Raw genomic sequence first — 22,780 nt, forward strand, 5'->3', positions numbered from 1 at the left:
CAACAGGAGAGAGCCTAGGCTGGGCTGCTTTGGCTCTCTACAGATGTTATAGGAAAGTCAGAGAAAAGAGGCCTTCGAGGTAGGTTTGGGGGTTAGCCCGGGATGAGCTGCCGCTGCCCATTGCTCCCCAGGTTGCAGGTCTCATTGGGCCCCTTAGAGTTTAGAAGACGCATGCCTGAGAGGGAAGAAGCACATGGGTGTGATCCCAGGAGAGAGCGCCCAGAATTCTTATACACAAATCTTTTATTTATGAGTTTATTACTAGATTCAGGTGTCATTAGGATGTAAATCTATGCTAATGCTCAATTTGTTATGCTTTTGTTGTTTAAGTAATACTTCTATTTCCTTTTGTAGTATAATCCCAACATTATGGGGTAAGTGGGATCCAACATGTTCAATTTTATTTAAAATTAAGATTAATGCGGGTTCACATTAATTGGGAGGTTACATGGAAAACAGTATATTTTGTCTGATCTGTTTCTCACATAAAGCACAAAAGTAAAGATAGTGAAACTTAGTCCACACACAGCTGGCTGTACATTGCACTGAGAAAGTCTCAGATGGTCTCAAAACAGTTACTTCCTTATAATTATGCCAGACACAGAGCTGTGGTCCAGCCCCAGCTGGGGAACGGGGATGGCCGAGAACAGAACCAACTGCTGTTCTCTTACTGCTGTTTCTAATACGGGTTCTTCCTAGTGACCTTCCCCTCCTTTCTTCCTCTTCTCCTCTCTCCCTTCCCCACTTCTTCCCCCTCTCCCCCTCCTTTGTTCACCCTTATGACTGACTATTTGGAAAAACTGTGACCTTGGGTCCCAAGCAATCTGTTGCCCTAGGGAGTCTGAGGAGAAGTTTAAAAAGCAGATGAGGAATGGAAATTGCCCTGAAATTACTTGTGGAGGAAGTTCTGCAAGGTGATAAAAGGAGCGAAAAATGGACAGTATCTCTGCTCGATAGTATTTCCTTTTTCTTTCAGACTTCAGGTTATGAAGAAAAATGGGGTGAGACAAAGGAATTGGATTTATTTAGTTTTAACTGTCTTAGTTCCTAATTAGCACATTCTCAGTCCTGAACCTTAGGGAGACAGTCAGCATTTGACTGGGACAGTAATCCCTCCCGGTGTAGTTACTCCAAGTACACGAGATAGAAAGATAGCATCTCCTCTAAATGAACTGCAAGAGGGGTTGTGAAAGCGGCTGGTGTACTTTCTCCAGCAGATGCTCTGTACCTGCAGCAGCAAAAGGGCAAAGGTCTCACTCTGTAGAACTATATTCTGAGATTCTATTTCTTAATTCCTTCAGTTTGTTCTGTCTTATACCGTTTAACTGTGTGCCTGTGGTTTGTTTCTGCGCATTGCGTAGGAGCTCTTAGAAGGCAATGGGTCTTATTGTGTGTCCCCTAGGCTGGGCCAATAGCACAGGGCTCAAGGAGGGGCGGTCTCAAACTGTGCTAGCTTATATGGCTATCACATGAGCTGTTAAATGTAAAACTAAATTGAAGTAAACTTAAAAGTCCAAGTTTCTTGGTTGAATCAGCCACAGCTTCAGTGCTCAATAGCCACGTGTTGCTAATAGTTACCATATTGGACAGGACAGGTACAGGCTATTTCCATCATCGAAAGTCTTGTTGGACAGCACTGGTCTAGAGCACCTGTGACTTACCCACTTATCCTATTCAAGGTTGGATTGTTTTCAAGCCACTGACTTAATTGGGGAATGGGGGTTTGTGGGGAGACACATTCAAAAAAAGCAACCAAGACTCAGAAAGACAGGGTTAATAATACTTTACTAAGTCCTGGGAGGCAGCACACTGCAGTGAAAGATGAGGGCTGATGAGTCCGGTTGGCCTGGGTTTTGAATATCAGCCCTCGCTCTGTAACTGTGCCAGGCTACTGGACCCCTCCTCAGTTTTATCATCTGCAGTGTGGACATAACTCTTGTCTCTCTCATGGGGTTGTTTGTGAACATTGACTGAGATCATAGGTGACATTGATAAAGCTGCCATCTCAGCTTCCTTTTCTTTCTCTCTCCCCCCCACAAGAAGGTCAGGGAGTTAAGCTGTGCTGAAGATTACATGATGAGCTGAGGTCAGGGCAGAGGGACAACTATATCTAATTTTCAACCAAGTAGAAATCCATTAAGGATCATATTTAATGAGAAATGGCTACAGAGAAAACATCTGCAACTAGAATTTGGCCATAAAATGCCTTAGAGGCCAATTGGCCAGTACAAAAGGAACTGGAAAATGACAGTGTGGCACATGTAGGCTGATTCTCAGCATTCTAGAGGGTGAAAGGAAGGAACGAGGCTCACCTGGCCTGCTCCTGTAGGGTGAGGAGGAGCTGTTGGTGGAATGGGGTGAGTGGGTTGGGGCAGTGTTGGCTGGGAGGGGGAAGCTGTGCAAAGGGAAGAACCTTGTGGGCCTGGTTTGCTCAGCTGTTCGATGAGAGTCTTGGATTCAAGTATGTCTAACATCTCCCTCTATTCTAAAAGCCTGTCCTAAAGTGATGCAAAAATGGAAATGTGAAGTTGAAAACAACCCACAACCCAACGCTTTCCGTTTTATTTCAAGCTTAAAACCCAAAGACAACGTTTTTGTACAGACCAGCTGGCTTGGTGGTTGAACCTCTGATTTGCATAATTTTGATACCCTAATCTATATGTAAAGACTGCTCTTAGGGGAAACAATGATGAAGAACCAGGCTATTATTTGCTTAGAGCACTTATCTAAAAGCTTCAGACACTGTCCTTGAACCAAGTTCTGTTATAGTCCTTGAGTTCCTGGTATTATATATTTTATTTCTTCCATCCTGCCCCCTATCCACAACTCACTGCTCAAAAGCAAAATAGGACATCCCCTCACCTTACCTAGCAAACAAACAGTGACATATCCCTTCTCATCTGTTGTCTTTAGGTTTTGCTCAGTAACAGGCTCATGCTCTGTTCCGTCCTTATGAATCCCAACAACAGGCTCAGGAAAATGCTTCCTTTCCTCCTGAATTGTGGTTCCTCTTCAAAGATTGGTCAAGCGTGGGGAGAACTGGTCTTTATTGAGGGTTGTGACAGAAATGCATCTTCCAGGTTCATAACTCTGCAGACTTTGTCCTCTTTCCAGACTAAGTAGTAAGATGCAGTCCAATTGTAGGAGTGGAGTGTGATTGTTTTTTGTGTAAATATACAAAAAAATTTTGTGTGAAGACCCCCAAAACCCTGAGGTTGCTGTGGTAGGTTAGGTGACATATGTTGCGTTTCTGGAAGCTGTGCCCTAGATATATTTGAACAATAGCAACATGCTCTTCAATCAGGTTTCAGGAATGACTTAAGAAAACATTTCTTCTGAATGATTAAAACTCCCATATTCAGTATTCAGAAATGAAGAACGAATGAAGTGTGGTAGGAATTCGACAATAAGTAATTCTGAAGTAAAGTTGTGGGGTGTTTGCTACTACTGACACAGATCACAAAGTGGTTTGGGGATGCAAAGATGACATACACTGTGATTACTAATATATTTTTCTAACATAAGAAATATTTCTGTTACCATGAAATTTTCATTGTTTACTTTTCTTTAACAAAGCCCTATACCGTGCTTAGCAAGTGCAATATCTTGTTCTCAGCATTTTATAACGATTAATGTAATTTTCTTAACCTATGAGGTAGACCACTATCATTGCCATTTTATAGATGGGGAAACTGAGGCACAAAGAGTAACTTGCCCAAGGTCACACAGCTAGAAAGTGGCAGTACAGTACTTGGGCTCTAGTTTAGCTTTGATTCTTAGGATTTTGACTTATAAAAATCTGAATTTTCATTTTTCCAGGTTAGAAATTTCCAGGTTTCTGTGGTTGATTTTTTGTTGTTGTTGTTAACCATGCTCAATCAAGAAAAATTTATTTTTCTTCGTAACAAACCCCAGTTTGTTCTGAAATGAAGCAACTACAAAATAGTCATCAATAAGAAGTTTTCCTCTGTAGAGGTCGCTCTGATTTCCTACCTTTTTTCTGGGATTGCTTGAAAAGGAAGAATTCTAAATCTAGATATCCAATGGCTAAAGGCCCTGATGGTTATTTTTAAAAAAATAAGGGCTATTTCAAGTAAGTCAGAGTAATGGAGCCCTGCTCATCTGAACTCACATCTGTTGAACTTGGGTTTTCTCAGCGCCAGGCAGAGCAGCAGCTGCAGCCAAAGAAGCCGTCCTCCCTTCACCAGGAGCCTCCTTGACTAAAAATTCCAGACAGTCCGCCTGTCTGAGCCCAAGTTTCCTATGGGAAGTAGACTTGAAGTGTAAACACCAGGAAGCCAGGCTGAAGGGAGTAGATTATTCCCTTTAAGAGGCTGCTGTGTCCCAGCGCTGCATGCCCAGGGCTGTCCCAGCCACAGTTGCTTTACAGCGGAAGGAATAGGCGGGCAGTTTTTACCCACACCCCTCACCCCCCGCCTTTGCCACCTTTGCATCCAGTCATGCCGCTTCCAGCAGACAGCACCTTTCTGTTTAAACCTGTCCGGATGTTTGAGGATTCTAAAGCACACAGAACCATTGCAGGGGAAAAGCTTCTTGCTGTAGCTTTAAAGGCATCATCTAAAGACAGAGTAGCTGATGTGGTCTTTGCCCTGGGGAGTTGAGGCTGCTGTCCTCCACAGGCCACTCACTGATGACTTCTTCCTCTAGGCTTTAGAAGGAAGTTATTTATTTTTCAAATGTATGTTTTATAATTTATGGAGCAGCCTTTGAATTTAAGTTATTCCGTTTACTGAAAAATAAATCAGCATTTCCCCCATGCAAGTCTAAAATACAAATAGAAAAAATAAATCCTTAAACATGAGTGTCCTTCATCCGAATTGGAAAAGAAGAAATAAAACTGTCCTTATTCACAGATGACATGATATTATACATAAAAAACCTAAAGACTCCATCAAAAAACTATTAGACTTAATAAATGAATTTGGCAATGTAGCAGGATACAAAATTAATGCCAAGAAATCTATGGCATTTCTATACACCAATAGTGAGCTTACAGAAAGAGAGACTAAAAAAGCAATCCCATTTACCATCGTACCAAAAAAATTAAGATACCTAGGAATAAACTTAACTAAAGAGGTAAAAGACCTCTACTCAGAAAACTACAGGACATTGAAAAAAAAGATAGAGGAAGACATAAACAGATGGAAGAACATACCATGTTTTTGGATTGGTAGAATCAACATCATTAAAATGTCCATACTACACAAAGCAATCTATAAATTCAATGCACTCCCCATTAAAATACCAATGGCATATTTCACAGATCTAGAATGAACTCCCCAAAAATTCATCTGGAATAAAAAAAGACCCCGAATAGCTGCAGCGATCCTGAGAAAGAACAAAGTAGGTGGGACCTCAATACCAGGTATCGAGCTGTATTACAAAGCCACTGTTCTCAAAACTGCCTGGTACTGGCACAAGAACAGACATATAGATCAATGGAATAGAATAGAGAGCCCAGAAATCGACCCGAACCAATATGCTCAATTAATATTTGACAAAGGAGGCAAGAACAAACAATGGAGTTAAGACAGTCTCTTTAGTAAATGGTGTCGGGAAAATTGGACAGATACATGCAAAAAAATGAAACTAGACCACCAACTTACACCATACACAAAAATAAACTCAAAATGGATAAAAGACTTAAATGTATGACGGGAAACCATAAAAATACTAGAAGAATCCAAAGGCAACAAAATCTCAGACATATGCCGAAGCAATTTCTTCACCGATACAGCTCCTAGGGCTTTGGAAACTAAAGAGAAAATAAACAAATGGGACTACATCAAAATAAAAAGCTCTGCACAGCAAAAGAAACCATCAGCAAAACAATAAGAAAGCCCACTGCATGGGAGAACATATTTGCCAATGTTATCACCGATAAGGGTTTAATCTCCAACATTTATAGGGAACTCATACAACTTAACAAAAGGAAGATAAATAATCCAATCAAAAAATGGGCAAAGGACCTAAATAGACACTTTTCAAAAGAAGACATTCAGAAAGCCAAGAGACATATGAAAACATGCTCAAAGTCACTAATCATCTGAGAGATGCAAATCAAAACAACAATGAGGTACCATCTCACACCTGTCAGAATGGCTATCATCAACAAATCAACAAACGACAAGTGCTGGAGAGGATGTGGAGAAAAAGGAACACTCGTGCACTGCTGGTGGGAATGCAGACTGGTGCAGCCACTATGGAAGACAGTATGGAGTTTCCTCAAAAAGTTAAAAATGGAACTCCCATTTGACCCTGTGATCCCACTTCTAGGAACATATCCCAAGAAATCAGAAACACCATTCAGAAAGGATATATGCACCCCTATGTTCATAGCAGCACAATTCACCATAGCTAAGATCTGGAAACAGCCTAAGTGCCCATCAGTAGATGAATGGATTAGAAAGCTGTGGTACATCTACACGATGGAATACTATGCTGCTGTAAAAAAGAAGGAATTCATAGCATTTGCAACAGCATGGATGGAACTGGAGAGCATTATGCTAAGTGAAATAAGCCAGTCAATGAAAGAAAAATACCACATGATTTCACTCATTTATGGATAATAAAGACCATTATAAACGTATGAACAAAAATAGATACAGAGGCAGAGCATCATTGAACAGACTGTCAAACTACAGAGGGAAGGTTGGGGAGGGTTGGGGGGTGGGAGGGGGGTAAGAGATCAACCAAAGGACTTGTATGCATGCATATGAGCATAACCAATGGACACAAGACACATGGGAGGCTAGGGGAGGGTCAAGGGGAGAAAACAAAAAGGAGACATATGTAATACTCTTTGTAATACTTTAAGCAATAAAACAATTTTGTAATACTTTAAGCAATAAAACAATTTAAAAAAAATGAGTGTCCTTGAATCGACCAGGTCAAGCATTGTGTAAGCAGATTTTGCAGAGGATGAGGAATTGGTAGACATCTGTTGATTATTCTTTACGACCGATTGGTTGTAAGCATTGCAATATGTGTGCAGAATTCCACATATTAGGCGTGTTGTTGATAATGTTGAGTTTAAAAAAAAAATAGGTGGATTCAAATTTATAAATTAAAAAAATGACTCACTTTGTTTCAGCAAATCTAAGATGCCATTGATTGCGAGACATGCCATTATTTACATAGCACCAAGGAAAAAACCCCACTGCCACCAAGCTGTGGAAAGGCATTCCTTAAAATATGCCTTGGAAAAAAAAATATATATGCCTTGAGATGTCTTAGAATCAGTGAAATTTTAGCAACAATCTTGCCTTTTTTTCCATAGAGTCTGACAATAAGATTTTAACTGTGTTGTTCAGTTCTCAGGTTTCCTCTACCAGGCCCATTGACAGCATTTGGCACCTTCATCCCCTGCTTCCTAAACCCTTTCTTCCTTTGGCCTGCAGGACACTGCATCCTCCTGGTTCTCTCAACTCTCTGGCTGTTGTATTTCTTCTTCATCTTCTTGGCTGGCTCTTCTTTAATCCAGCATCTAAGCCAGTGGTTCTCAACCTTCTGGCCCTTTAAATACAGTTCCTCATGTTGTGACCCTACCATAAAATTATTTTCATTGCTATTTCATAAATGTAATGTTGCTACTGTTATGAATCGTAATGTAAATATCTGATATGCAGGATGGTCTTAGGCGACCCCTGTGAAAGGGTCGTTCGACCCTAAAGGGGTCGCGACCCACAGGTTGAGAACCGCTGATAAGTAGTGGAGAGCCCCAGGGCTCAGGATATGCAAACATCCTCCTTCTTGCCTGCCTGACAGACCCAGATGTCTAACAGGCACCTCACTCTTTTTATTTTTTTAAATCATTTTTTATTTTCAATTAAAGTTGACGTACATCATTATATTAGTTTCAGGTGTACACCCCAGTGACCCGACATTACATAACTTAATAAATGGTCACTCCAATAAGTCTTGCACCCATCCAATGCCACTCTTAGTTATTAGAATATTATCAACTAATTTTCTATGCCGCATTTTATATCCCCCATGACTATTCTATAACAACTAATTTGTACTTCTTAATCCCCTCACCTTTTTCATCCATCCCCCCCCAACCTCTGGCAGCCAACAAAAAGTTCTCTGTCTGTGTTTATAAGTCTGTTTCTGTTCTGCTACTTCATTTTGTTTGTAGACTCAATTGTTGATAGATATGTATTTATTGCCATTTTATTGTTCATATTTTTTATCTTCTTAAAGAAGACCCTTTAACATCTATATTATAAATCTATATTATAAAAGGCCAGTGGCCGTAACGCTGTAACGTCATAATGACCAAACGACCGGTCACCAGGAGGTGCATGGATGGGTCTCGTGGCGCCGTGGGTCTGGGGTCTCACACTGGGCCTCTAGTTTCATATAATAATGGTTTGGTGGTGGTGAAAGCTTGTCTTGGAAGCTCTTTATCTGTCCATCAATTCTAAATGGTAGCTTTGCAGGATAAAGTAATCTTGGTTGTAGGTCCTTGCTTTTCATCACTTTGAATATTTCTTACCACTCCCTTCTGGCCTGAAAAGTTTCTTTTGAGAAATCAGCTGACAGTCTTATGGGAGCTCCCTTGTAGGTAGCTAACAGCTTTTTTTTTTTTTGCTCTTTTTAAGGTTCTCTGTTTGTCTTTTTTTTTTTTTTTTTAAATATATTTTATTGATTTTTTACACAGAGGAAGGGAGAGGGATAGAGAGTTAGAAACATTGATGAGAGAGAAACATCAATCAGCTGCCTGCTGCACACCCCACTGGGGATGTGCCTGCAACCAAGGTACATGCCCTTGACCGGAATCGAACCCGGGACCCTTCAGTCCGCAGGCCGAGGCTCCATCCACTGAGCCAAACCAGTTAGGGCTCTCTGTTTGTCTTTAACCTTTTGCATTTTAATTATGATGACAGGCACCTCACTCTTAAGATGTCTAAAACTGAATCCCAAACCATATTTCCACATCAGTTTCCCAATGCACAAAGTGGCTTCTCCAACCTTCTGGTTGCTCAGGCCAAAACCTTAGAATTATCCTTACTCCTTTCCTCTTTCTCACCCCTTATTGGATCCATTAGCAAGTCCAGTCAGCTCTACTTTCAAAATACATACAGATGTTGACCATCTCCTGTCGTTTGCATTCCCACCACTCTGGCCCAAGCCACTATCATCTCCCTTCTGAATCATTGCGATGGCCTCTGAACGGTTGCCCCACTTCTGCCTGTGCCCCTTCAGTTTATTTTTGACACAATAGCCAGAATGATCCTGTTCAAATGCCATTCTCTATTCAAAATCTCCAGTGAGTTTTATTGCATCCATAGTTGCAGCCTTGATGGCCCAATGCAATCTATACTCCTCCACCATTTATCTCTCAGCCTGACTCCCACTCTTTTCCTCCTGGCTCACTGGCTCCAGCCTACTTCTCCTGTTCATGCCAACATCCTTCCATCCTTTGCACCTGCTGCTCCCTCTTTCTGGATATCCCTTCTTCCAGATATCGGCATGGCTTCCTCCCTTTCCTCCTTTAACTCTTGATTGGAATGTTCAACGTCAGTGAGGCCTTCTCTTAGATATGGGGTAGAAGACCCTGTATCTAAAATTGAGCCCCGCCCCCTCCACCCTTTTCCCCCCCTCTCAATTTTTCTTCTTAGCACTCCTCTCTACCTAACACACTAAATATCTTAGTACCTATTTTCTTGATTCTTCCTGCTTCCCCCAATAGAATGCAGGCTTCATAAGGAAAGGGCTTTGTTGTGCTTTGTCACAACAAAGTGCCTCGATTAGTGTCTGGTGCAAAGCAAGAGCTCACTACACTTTTGTTGACTGAACAGCTTCAAACACTGACGAAGATGAGTTTTGTGTATTTTATTTTCCCCGGTGGAATGAAATAAAGTGTAATTCTTTTTTTTTTCTCACAGCCTCGGCGATATCTATTTCTTCCATCTGGAAAACTGTCTGCTGTTTTGATAGTTTGCCATTGGTAAACATTCTGTCCATTAACCTCCTGAGACCTCTGCGCAGTGGTTTTTAGTATCTCCTGAGATTCATCAGAGCTTACACTTATTGTCCATTAAACCTTCAACAAGATAGAGATTAATTTTGCTTCAGAAAGCACCTGTTGGGTTTAAAATGAAATCTAAACATTCTCTTCCACTTTTGTACCTCCGCTAGGAAAGCAGTGTTTTTTTAACTCAGGGCAAACCAGTTCCTAGTGTGCTGCGTTGGGAGTGATCCCTGTTGCTCTACCATGTTTGAATCACCCTATGATATGCTGGTTACTACAACAACGCATCTACATGTGAGATTGTTGCTTGTGGGAGCACTTACTTTGCTATGAGGCCAGACAGACAATGGCCTGGGTGGCTCATCTCCGGTGCAGTGGGAGAACCCAGGAGAGCTCTGCTCCTGCTGAGCTCTGTTCCTGTCATGGACGCAGTGGCCCACCCTCAGTGGGAAGAGGGCACCAGCAGAGGGAGAGGTTGTTGCACAAGAACTGGATTCCTGTGCCAGGAAGCTCAGGTTCCACCAATTGGTGACCACTCTGTGGGCCTTTCTTGACATTATTCTAGAGACTAGAGACCTGGCAGAGCCACACAGCAAAGGTGTGATGGTATGTGGCTGCTCAGGTACTTAATGGCTTTCTACAGAGGCTAATGAGATGGTAAATGGTGGGGGCTTTCAGGGAAGAGGGGAGGGATGACAAAAAAGGATCTCATTCATTCATTCATTCATTCATTCATTCATTCAAAGATGTTCATTGTACTTCTATCATGTGCTAGGCTCTGGGGATAACTAATCAAAGGAGGTCCTGGGATAGCTAATCAAAGGAGATGTGGGGCAAAAAGTAGTCAGAAAATTACCATTGTACAGAAAGAACATGGATTCTAAGAATGCTAAAGCCAGGCTTCTAAACAAGTTATGGAAGGATTCCTGGCCTATGCATCAGTCTGTACTTTGCCGGGAGTGATAGGCTTGCTCAAGTGGCCCTGGCCATGGGTATTTTTGCCTTGTGAATTTTAAGACACAAGTAGAGAAAAGATCATGAACTTTGCCATCACAAGATATGGTTCAAACTCCATGACCTTGGGCAAATGACAGCCTCTAAAATTTCAGTGTCCACAGGCTTTTATTCAAATTTCCAAACATGACCTATGTTGTTTTGTACATATGTTGTGTTCATCTTTGCCCTTGGCTCTGTAATTGGTAAGTCTGAGGTCACAGCGCATGCCAATGAACAGCATGTCTGTGGGGGGTGGGGGTCAGGGTGGTAAGTAAAAGGGTAGTAGTCTTGAGCTCATATCTCCTGATACACAGGTGTGTGTGTGTGTGTGTGTGTGTGTGTGTGTGTGTGTGTGTGTATGTGTGCGCGTGCACGCAGATAAACCAGCACAGGGAGAACTGTGGTGTCGTTTGCACTTGGAGGAGTTTGTTCATTAATTACCTCCATGGGAATTTTCTCATTATTTTTCCCTCTACCTCTTTCCAGAAGAATAATGAGAACTGACATTACATTTAATAAGTTGGGAGATGTAGTGGGAATGCTTTCATCTCTTAAGGTTAAATGATGAGCATTTGGTACCATGAAAAGGCTTATAAACATGTTCATTTCCTCCATGCACCCTTTCTGTGCAGAGCCGGGTGGCACAGCCTGAAGACCAGAGTGCTGCATTGTGGGTTAGATGGCCTTTGTTCGCTCTGGCTCTGTCAGCACTGTCCTTCATACCTCGTCCAGGGAAGGCTTTAATATGGGCTCTGAATAATGGCACTCATTGCAGATATTTGTCTCCAGGAAAGAGCTTTAATACCTTCTCTGATTATAAAGGTCAATTCAGGTTTGTATAAAAAGAGGAGGAACCTTTTTTGCATAATGTAGCTCATGTTGAGCTTAAAAGGGAAAGAGCTTCAAATTAGGGTTGTCACCCAGATAGTATCTAATTCAGGGTTTTATAAGGCACTGGAAAATGCCATCTCTTCCGTAATTACGCAGTTGATCACCTCATGCCTTTCTCATGGGGGGCCTGGGCAGTGTAAGCAGCGTGTGCTGTTGCGATGGCCTGCGTGTGGCAGGGGCAGCAGCAGCATTTTTGCTTTCACGTTTGCCTTTCTGTGGATGATGCCCCTCCTTTGCAGTGGTGCCCCTTTTCACGCAGGCTAGTGAGGTTTCGAAAAGCCCAGGAAGCCAGAATTCTGGTGCGTGGCGTCATTGCTCAGCTCTTCTGATCTGGTATTAAAGCCTTTGTCTATGTAGAACTCCTCCCACCTTTTAGGTACGTTGCCCAGTGAGACTTGCCCATGCAGAAATGGAGGGGACGGGGGAAGGAGAACCAGTGTGCAGTGAGGTGCTGTGCTTGATGGTTTTTATACTGGATTCCATAAATATCCTACCCACCCTATGAGATAAGAGGTGTTATTTTCATTTTACTGTTGTGGACACTGAAATCTTAGAGGTTGTCATTTGCCCAAGGTCATGGAGTTTGAAACCATATCTTGTGATGGCAAAGTTCATGATCTTTTCTCTACTTGAGTCTTAAAATTCACAAGGCATTTACCCATGGCCAGGGCCACCTGAGCAAGCCTGTCACTCCTGGCGAAGTACAGACTGATGTATAGACCTGGACTCCTTCTGTAACTTGTTTAGAAACTTCAGCGATTCCCAGTGTTCCAGGACCCGACATCACAGAAAAAGCAAAGTTAAGCTTCATTCTCTGTCTTACTTCAGTGGGTTGACGGTTTTACTGCTTTTCAACCTAAGAAAAAAGAGACTTTGGAGTCACATTTAGCTAAACAAATCAGGTCAATTTAACACATTGACTGTCTCATGTCTAGATGAAAACTCTTAGAACTTTGATGGGACAGATGATCAAACAGAAAGTTGGTCTCTATTTCATTTACTATATTTTCACATTGAGGTTAGTAATTGGGGTGGAAACTTCCATTGTGTGTGTGTGTGTGTGTGCACGCATGATTTCTTCTAACAAAATATTATCGAAGTTGTTATGCCATTTGGTGGTCTAGGTCTCTTTAACTTTGCTATAGTTTCAGGGGTTGGTGAACTATAGCACCTGCCATATCCATCCCACTACTAGTTTTTGTAAATAAAGTTTTAATTGGAACACAGCCACACTCATTTGTATTGTCTAGGGCTGTTCTCACCTTAGCAACTGAGTTGAATTGGGACAGAGATCATATAGTTCTCAAAGTCTAAATTATTTACTGTTGCCCTTTACAGAAAAAGTTTACTGACTTCTTCTTTTAGATTACTATAGTTTTATAGGCAAGAAATACACTTGCTAGCCCCAGAGAAAATGTTCCCAGCATCTGCTTCATCAGTAATAACAGGCCAGGAAGAAGCACATGCACCATGGCCAGCCCTGAGTGCATTCATAGGTTGACTAGATGGCCATGCCCTAGAACAGTGATGGCGAACCTATGACATGTGTGTCAGAGGTGACACGCGAACTCATTTTTTTGGTTGATTTTTCTTTGTTAAATGGCATTTAAATATATAAAATAAATATCAAAAACATAAGTCTTTGTTTTACTATGGTTGCAAATATCAAAAAATTTCTATATGTGACACGGCACCAGAGTTAAGGTAGGGTTTTTCAAAATGCTGACACGCCGAGCTCAAAAGGTTCACCGTCACTGCCCTAGAACATAATCCCAGTGAATAGTAATGCTCCTTTACAACACTACATTCCGTATTCACCACAATAGAGGTACCACTAACTAGTTGAGTGACCTTGAACTAAATACTAACCTTTCTACATGAGGTTCCTCATCAATAGTATGTGTATGTATCAAGTATATATAAATACACGTCATATAAGTGTGTTATATATACAGTTTTAAAGGGAATAATAAATAAACATCAAATAAAGTAACAATAAAAAGACCCATTTTCTCCCCACCCAACTTAGAAAATAGAACCTTATGAATAGCTTTTAAGTTCCTTCTGTGCACCTACCTGGTAACATTCCCCTCCCTCCCTCCAGAGGTAACTGTCTCAATTTTGTTTTATCATCCCACTGCTTTTCTCCATAGCTGTATTTAGTTTTGCCTAAAACTTTTTCTAAAGAAAGAACACTTTCAAAGCCCATCACATTTTGTGTTTCATTGGTGTTACTACATTTTCATGGTGATAAACTCTGTCTTAAAAGTTCCTAAAGGGCTCTCGGTCCAGCAAACACAGTAACACACAGTGGCTGCTCAATAAATACTCCTGAGATACTTGGCAGACTTTTCTTTTCTCCTTGGTAGTAAGGTGCATCGGACTTATGGGCTAGTTCAGGCTGGTCTCCCTTCACCTGCTGAGGTTGAGTGATTGCGTGTTATGATGAAAGGCTGGTATCTCCAGAGGGAGCCACTGTCTCTGCCATCGTTAGATTTATCAACTCCCACAATGGGAGGGGGCGGTGGTGTAGACTTGCTGACCCAGGCCAGTTCACTTGTGTGTTGGCTCCATGTTTTCATAGTAAAAGAATAAGATGAAACCTGATTTGTAGGCCTTACATTTAGCTTCCAGGCAATTCAGTTGAAGGAAAATCCCACTGTTATCTATCCTTTGTGTTTTTCTTTTTTTTCCTTTATTTTGTGGCTGAAAAAAAAAGTACAAATACTGGGTTTTGGAAGAAGGAACTGTTATTAAACTTAAGCCTTTTCAACTCTGTAATTACTCTATAAAGGCAGTGTATTTGCATCAGAAATGCATTTAGTCTTAAGTTATAGTGCCTCGTAGTATATGGAGCATTTATAATGATGGGGTATTCCAAAAATAAATAAACTCTATAGAAAATGCTAATCAGCTCATCCCCAGGGACCACAGTGACTATCTCCGTTGTACAAATGAGGAAGTGGACATGACAGTTAGTGGTTTGCCCAAAGCCACACTGTCATGGGCATTATGAAGATTTAAGCAATAGACCCACATACAAGAAAACAGTCATGTTTTCATGTCAGACACGGTGGACCTTAGTCAAACTGACCTAAATTAAGATTCAGGGACTAATAAGCCTTTTGGTGTTTGGCACAATCTGCCACATCAACCGCAGAGAGCTGCCTTACTCCTCACAGGTACCTGTGGGATTTTTTTGAGGATTCTGTTTGCTTGAAATCGAAAGCTCTGTATCTGGCTCAACGTTGCTGTGAAAACTGAAAAGCAACCGGTCCAAGTATAGTTTACACTGCCAAAGAAAACAGGGTGAGAAGTACAGTAATGTCTCAATTTGTGGCATTCTACTTTTACAGTTGACAAGAAAGTGGCCTCTGCCATGAACTTTTTTTTTGAAAATCATTTTCAGGAGGTTGATTGAGGGTGTGTATTCAGTCTTCTAAACCGTGTGCCTCAGTAGGATTGCATGGCAGAGGGAGAATTGATATGGGGGAACCCCAAAGTCCTTTATTTTCAAAGAAGCTTCTGGAATTAGTATTTCTTTTTTCTTAAACAAAAATTGATAGCTCAGTTTATAAACATTTCCTCCCAACAACTGATTGGAGCAAAAACATTTCGGTTTTTTCTTTTTTTTTTTTTTTCTTTTCTTTTTTTTTTTTTGCCATAGTATAATCTTTTTTTTTGTTTTTTGTTTTTTTAATATATTTTTTATTGATTAAGATATTACATATGTGTCCTTGTCCCCACGTTACCCTCTACCCCCCCCCCCCCCCCGCTCATGCCCTCACCCCCCCGTTGTTCATGTCCATTGATTAGGCCTATATGCTTGCATATAAGTCCTTTGGTTGATCTTTCCCCCTTACCCCCACCCTCCCCTACCTTCCCTCCAAGGCCCGACAGTCCAATCAATGCCTCTCCGTCTCTGGATCAGTCCTTGTTCATCAGCTTATGTTGTTCATTATATTCCACAAATGAGTGAGATCATGTGGTATTATCCGCTCTCCAGTTCCATCCATGCTGTGGCAAATGGTAAGAGTTCCTTTTTCTTCTTCCTCTTCTTAAAGAATACCTTTCAGCATTTCATATAATGCTGGTTTGGTGGTGATGAACTCCTTTAGCTTTTTCTTATCCGTGAAGTTCTTTATCTGACCTTCTATTCTGAATGATAGCTTTGCTGGATAAAGTAATCTTGGTTGCAGGTTCTTGCTATTCATCACTTTGAATATTTCTTGCCACTCTCTTCTGGCCTGCATGGTTTCTGTTGAGAAATCAGCTGACAGTCGTATGGGTACTCCCTTGTAGGTAACTGACTGTCTTTCTCTTGCTGCTTTTAAGATTCTCTCTTTATCTTTTGCTCTTGGCATTTTAATTATGATGTGTCTTGGTGTGGTCCTCCTTGGATTCCTTTTGTTTGGGGTTCTCTGCGCTTCCTGGACTTGTAAGTCCATTTCTTTCACCAGGTAGGGGAAGTTTTCTGTCATTATTTCTTCAAAAAGGTTTTCAATATCTTGCCCTCTCTCTCCTTCTGGTACCCCTATAATTCTGATGTTGGTACGCTTGAAGTTGTCCCAGAGGTTCCTTACACTATCTTCATATTTTTGGAATCTCTTTTCTTTTTTCTTTTTCGGTTGGGTATTTTTTGTTTCTTTGTATTTCAAATCTTTGACTTGATTCTTGGGATCCTCTTGTCTGCTGCTGGATCTCTGTAAATTATTCTTTATTTCAGTCAGTGTATGCTTAATTTCTAGTTGGTCCTTTTTCATGTCCTCCATGGTCTCACTATACTTATTGAGGGATTCATTAAATTTATCGGCGGTTTCCATAAAATTCTTGAAAAACCTTATAAATGTGGCCTTGAACTCTATATCCAATCGTTTGCTTTCCTCCATTTCTGCCATTTGTGACCTGTTTCTTTGTCTCCGCATTTTGGCAGCTTCCCTGTGTTGATAGAGTGGCCCTGCGTGCCAGGTGTCCTGTAGGGCCCAGTAGCTCAGCCTCCCCAGTTACCTGGGGTGGACACTCTTGGTGCACTCTTGGTGCCTTGGTTGTTGTAGAATCACTGGGAGGAATTGACCTCCAGGCCAATTGGCTGTGAGAATCAGCTGTGTCTAAAGTGGGAGAACTTCTGTGCTGAAGACACCCTTCTGGGGCAAGACTTGCTTCAGTGGGGCTTTGGTGCTCACTGAGTCTGCTCCCTGAGTGTGTCCCTTATGGATCTGAGGAGTTGCAGTCTGGATGGTCCCCCTCTGACCACTGGGTACAGTGGCTCCTGGATCTAAGGAGGTGCTAATTCAGCCTCTGCCTGAGGCCACACAGCAGGAGCCACGAAGAGGCTCAGCTGTGAAGCAATGCAAGCCGCTGCGGGGCCTTGGGCCTTCTCTTGGAAGTTCCGGGTCTGCCCGGTTCGGCTGCAGTTAGGTACATTCACATGCAAAAGCCTCTGCCGCAGCCTGGGTGGGGCGGAGTCTCGGAGTCAAAGGGCGGAGAAAGCAGCTATGGCCGATTCTCCGCCCAGAGTCGCACGTCTCAGTGTCCCGGTAACGGCTGCAAGCACCTCTGAGGGAAAGCCGCCCTCAAGTTCGCCCACTGCCAGACAGACCAGCCTCTCCCGGTATGAGTCCTGGGTCCCCAGAGACTTCCCGGAACCGGAGTTCAGAGCCGTAGGGAGCTTGTGGTTCAAAAAGACAGCCGCGTCCTCAGGCGCCACCCCCTTTCCTCGCGCGCGAGCCGCCGTACCTCTGCACTTCACCTCCGCAGCTCCTCTGGCTCTCAGCATGCTTTTCTTTCCTTCTAGTTGTAGAATTTACACTCAGCCAGCCTTCCTGTTGTTCTGAATGATGTTTGCACAGTCCTTTGCGGTAATTTTCAATTGTTGTGTGAGGCGACAATTTCCCGGTGTTTACCTATGCCGCCATCTTAGTTTTCCCAACATTTCGGTTTTTTCTTGGTTAACCTCTAATTAATTGAAAAAGCCAATTAACCCTAACAGGAAGCTCCTTGATTCTTCTCTTTGCCTTTCTTCACTAGACTTCACTTGGGAACGGGACCCCATTTTGTTTATTGAGTAGCAAATTTTTTTAATATATTTTTTTATTGTTGATAGTATTACAGATATCTCCCATTTCCCTCCCCCCTTTCCCTCCTCCTCTTAGGCCCTATCCGCCCCCATCCCCATTCCCTCCCCTCTCCGCCCGCCCCAGGTCTTCACTACCCTATTGCCCATGTCCATGGGCTATGCCTATAAGTAAATAAGCTCTTTGGTTTACTTCTTCTTGTCCCCCCACCCCCCGAGGTGTGTCAGTCTGTTCCATGCCTCCATGCTTCAGGTCTTATTTTGTTGGTCATCTCATTTTGTTTATTAGATTCCACAAATAAGTGAGATCATGTGATATTTGTCTTTCTCAGGTTGGCTTATTTCACTTAGCATAATATTTTCCAGGTCTGTCCATGCTGTCCCAAAGCTGAGTAGTACATGTTTCTAAGGCATTGCTAACCAAAATAGCTCTCGTATCAGGGTGTGTGAATATAGCCTCATTGGACTACATAGTATTAACTCAGAGAACTCACCCACCTGTTGGGTAAACTACCAGAGCCCTTACTGTGAGGTTGCATACACACTCTGTGTATAAATTTGGGCAAAGCTGTTATGCAATTGCAGGGGGAAGGTTCCATAAAGAGGAAGACACCAGAGCATGCTACTCAGGGAAAGCTGCATCTCACAGAGGGTCGGTGCCAACAGCCTGTCCTGAGTTTGTAGATTCTGAGATTGGATTTTGGCTTTTCATCCTGTATTTCGTCAAATGTGGGCACTGCAGACCCACACTGCCTGAGTTTCTAAGTGGCTGATAAATCAGAATGACAATTTATAACATTATCCAGTAAATCGGGCTCAGTACCCAACCTAATATTGTAATATTGGGCAAATTGCATAATTTTTCTAAGTGTTTTTTCTTCTTCTTACCTGTAGAATTGGAATGTTAATGCTTTATAAAGATGTTCAGTGAGCTAATGGCTAATGTCTTCCTATACTGCCTGGAAGATAATTGCTATTGTTATTATAGTGTCATTTTGGCTGTTGTCTTCATTATCGCTGCAAGTGTTATCGGAGACTGAATAATAGATCAGAACATTGCTTCTCTAGCATCAATTAGAGCACAAGAAGTGAGTCGTTCTTAAGGAGTGTCCCCATTGGGCTGGAACAGCCGGGTGCATAGTCAGCTGACGTAATGGACGCCCTTGCCAGAAGCTGAGCACCTTTTACCCACACAGTGCTGGAGGAGCCCCACTGCAGTTTTCCTCTATGGCTTATCTTTTTCTAGATTTCTTGAAAAAGTCACCACTTTTTTAGTCTGGGAGCCGCTAATCTATTTGGTTCTGGTTGTTTTTAGCAGTAACAAAGGAACCACTCTGATGACTTTGTTTAGGTTTGGCTTTCAAAACATCTTCTAGGGGCGATTTATTGTACTTTCAAGATTGCTCCTTCTTCTGGTTCCACATTTAGGAATTGAAATTTGCAGGAGAGTACCTACTTAGTCCCCAGGATGGGCTGCGGGTGTCAAGTGCTTATAGTAGGCAATGCATTCCTTTGGCATATAGCAATAAGCATGCTTCTTTTATTATTATTTTTTAAAGTATATATATTTTTATTGATTTCAGAGAGGAAGGGAGAGAAGACAGAAACATAAATGATGAGAGAGAAACATTAACATCGATTAAGTGCCTCCTGCATGGCCCGGATTGGGATGGAGCCAGCAACCCGGGCTTGGGCTCAGACTGGGAATCAAACTGTGACCTGCTGGTTCATAGGTCCACCCTCAGCCCCTGAGTCACACTGGCTGGGCAAGCACGCTTCTTTTAGTTCATTGAAACAGAGCAGCCTTATATAAAACCCTTCCCTCACATGCTTTTATTACAATTATTATTTTTTATTTTATCTCTGGTGTAGGTATTGACATCCTGAAGCTGGTGGCAGCCCAGGTGGGAAGCCAGTGGAAGGACATCTATCAGTTCCTGTGCAATGCCAGCGAGAGGGAGGTGGCTGCTTTCTCCAACGGGTACGCGGCGGACCATGAGCGGGCCTACGCGGCCCTGCAGCACTGGACCATCCGCGGCTCCGAGGCCAGCCTCGCGCAGCTCATCAGCGCCCTGCGCCAGTACCGGCGCAACGACGTGGTAGAGAAGATCCGTGGACTCATGGAAGATACCACCCAGGTAATGTATCCAGGTCTTCTGTCGTCCCCACTAACCTTTCGATTCCAGTGCTTCACATTTTGCTAGGAATATGTAATAAGGAAAAGTACCTGATATTAGGTGTTTAGGTATATGTATACACACACACACACACACACACACACACACACACACACACCCCTACACACCCTCTAGGGCACTGGTTCTCTCTTTTTTTAAAAAAATATTTTTATTGATTTCAGAGAGGAAGGGAGAGATAGAAATAACAATGATGAGAGAGAATCATTGATCGGCTGCCTCCTGCAGGCCCCACACAGGGGATAGAGCCCCAGACCTGGGCATGTGCTTAACGGGGACTTGAACCATGACCTTCTGGTTCATAGGACGATGCTCACCCACTGAGCCACGCTGGCCTGGCTAGGGATTTGTTCTCAATGGGTGTTCATGAGACTCATCTGGACATCTTTTTAAAAATTCTGGTACTTTGGTCCCATTGTAGACCAGTCAAGCCAGAATCTCTACGGGGAGCTAGGAATCGGTATTTTTCAAAGTCTCCAAGTGATTTTTTTTAAATCATCTTTTTTTTAAACAATTTTTTATTTTTATTTTTTAAAAATATTTTTTATTGATTTTTTACAGAGAGGAAGGGAGAGGGATAGAGAGTTAGAAACATCGATCAGCTGCCTCCTGCACACTCCCTACTGGGGATGTGCCCACAACCAAGGTACATGCCCTTGACCAGAATCAAACCCGGGTCCTTTGAGTCCGCAGGCTGATGCTCTATCCACTGAACCAAACCAGTTAGGGCACTCTCCAAGTGATTTTAATGTGCAGTTAAGAATCATTGTCTTTGGGGTAGGTTCTAGCGTCAGACTGTGCAGCCGGGTCTACTTCTTGAAAACTTCTGTGATGTGGCTCAGCTTACCCCCTGAGCATGCCGGTGGTGCTGGCAGCAGTCAGTAACACGATTCATCCTCCTCCTTGAGTTTGTTCAAGTCCCCACATCAGATGGGAATGGAGGGGACCCAGGAGTGTGACTTACTTATAGTCTCTGAGCCCTTGGGGGCCCAGTGCCTTGCATTTGAATCCTGGCTGTGGTAGGTAGTAGCTGGGTGACCAAGGGTTAAGGACTTCAGCTTTCTCTGCTTCTGGTATCTCATTTGTAAGCCAACTTTGTAGGGTTGATTAAGACTAGAAATTAAGTACATAAAATGCCTGACGCATTGAAGGTGTTCTACAAGTGGTAGTTATAACCATGATGTAAATCATTTTACTTAGCCTTTCCTATTCATAATGTGCTTCCCTGAAAGGCCGTGAATCAAGTACAAATGTGGGTATTGATTTATAGTCCTCACAGACTTCGATGAAAGTTTTGGAGCATATTCCCAAAGTAAGAAAAAATGCTGCCATGGAGACTTGCTAAAACCCACTTAAAATGTAAAAGGCCATTCTGCCTGCGGTATTTTCTAGTGGTCCAAACTTATTACCTGAAGGAGCTAGTGAATTAACTCTAATTCACTATTTTTCTGCACTAAATTTTATATATCAAGGGGCTCCCTTTTATATATTTAAGAACGCCAAATGCTTTTTATCTTTTCATACCAATAGTCATCAGGTGGATCTTTTATCTAAGTGACTAGATAGAAATTTGTAGCTGCTAATTGACTCTGAAGGTGGTCTTTAAAACTCCTGGCGTATTTTTAACTTCTTTGAAATGTGGAATTTTGGAAAAAACTAATTCCTAATAGATGTAGTGTTAAACATTCAAAGGCACACAGCAGTGTCTCCTGACTTTCTGAGGAGTGATCTCAATATGCGTAGCTCACAACTAAAACTGGGCTTTAAGCAGCTGGATTTGGGGAAAGCAAAGGGAGGTGTTAAATATCCAATTAAAGAAAACAGCTTTGGTGAATGGAATGGAGGGAATCCAGAGGCGGATATTATTATGTTTCCTTGGAGTGTTGGCTTTAAGGAAGCACTGGCAGGGCACAGGGTAGGTTCTAAGGTCCTTGAAGAAGGCTTTAGATCAGCGGTTCTCAACCTGGGGGTCGCGACCCCTTTGGGGTTTGAACGACCCTTTCACAGGGGTCACCTAAGACCATCGGAAAACACATATATAATTACATGTTGTTTTTGTGATTAATCACTGTGCTTTAATTATGTTCAATTTGTAGCAATGAAATTGGGGGCCACCGCAACATGAGGAACTGTATTAAAGGGTCGCGGCGTTAGGAAGGTTGAGAACCACTGCTTTAGATACTTCAGAATAAGTCACATTGTCTCCTTGATGATGCCCACAAGAAAGATAAAATGCAATGGATGCCATGTTAGGACAGGCTAAGTGCAATATTGAATAAGGTAGAAAGATGATCGTGATATATTGTTAGGGGAAAAGGAGGTTACTGAACTGCGTTTCATATTTCTCATTAGAAAAAGCAAATGTGAGCATGGGGATATATAAAAAAAGGAAAATGAAAATGCATAAAAATGTTAATGTTGTTATTGAACCTAGATGGTAGACTTAGAAGTGATTTTCTTCTTTTTAAATCATTTGCTATAATGAGGAAGATTGCTTTTGTGATTTTAAATATTTTTTAGAATGACAGCTGAAAGGGCACAAGAGAAAGGATAGGTAGGGCTTGCTTTACTGTGCTAAACTGAGAGAGGGATCATCCTCATTTTAATTTAGGGAGAGCAGTGATT

At 42.2% G+C, this 22,780-nt stretch overlaps 1 protein-coding gene across 1 annotated transcript in view; it reads left to right on the forward strand.

The window, feature by feature from the left end:
- TNFRSF21 (TNF receptor superfamily member 21) overlaps positions 1–22,780 on the forward strand; it is a 77,790-nt gene that overhangs the window by 33,929 nt on the left and 21,081 nt on the right. Inside the window, exon 4 of the mRNA XM_036316401.1 lies at positions 19,833–20,098. Within this exon, the coding sequence (XP_036172294.1) occupies positions 19,833–20,098 (266 nt within the window). The remainder of the gene's footprint in view (positions 1–19,832; positions 20,099–22,780) is intronic.

The sequence above is a fragment of the Myotis myotis genome, unplaced genomic scaffold (genome assembly GCF_014108235.1).
Source record: "Myotis myotis isolate mMyoMyo1 unplaced genomic scaffold, mMyoMyo1.p scaffold_m19_p_7, whole genome shotgun sequence".
Lineage (NCBI taxonomy): Eukaryota > Metazoa > Chordata > Mammalia > Chiroptera > Vespertilionidae > Myotis > Myotis myotis.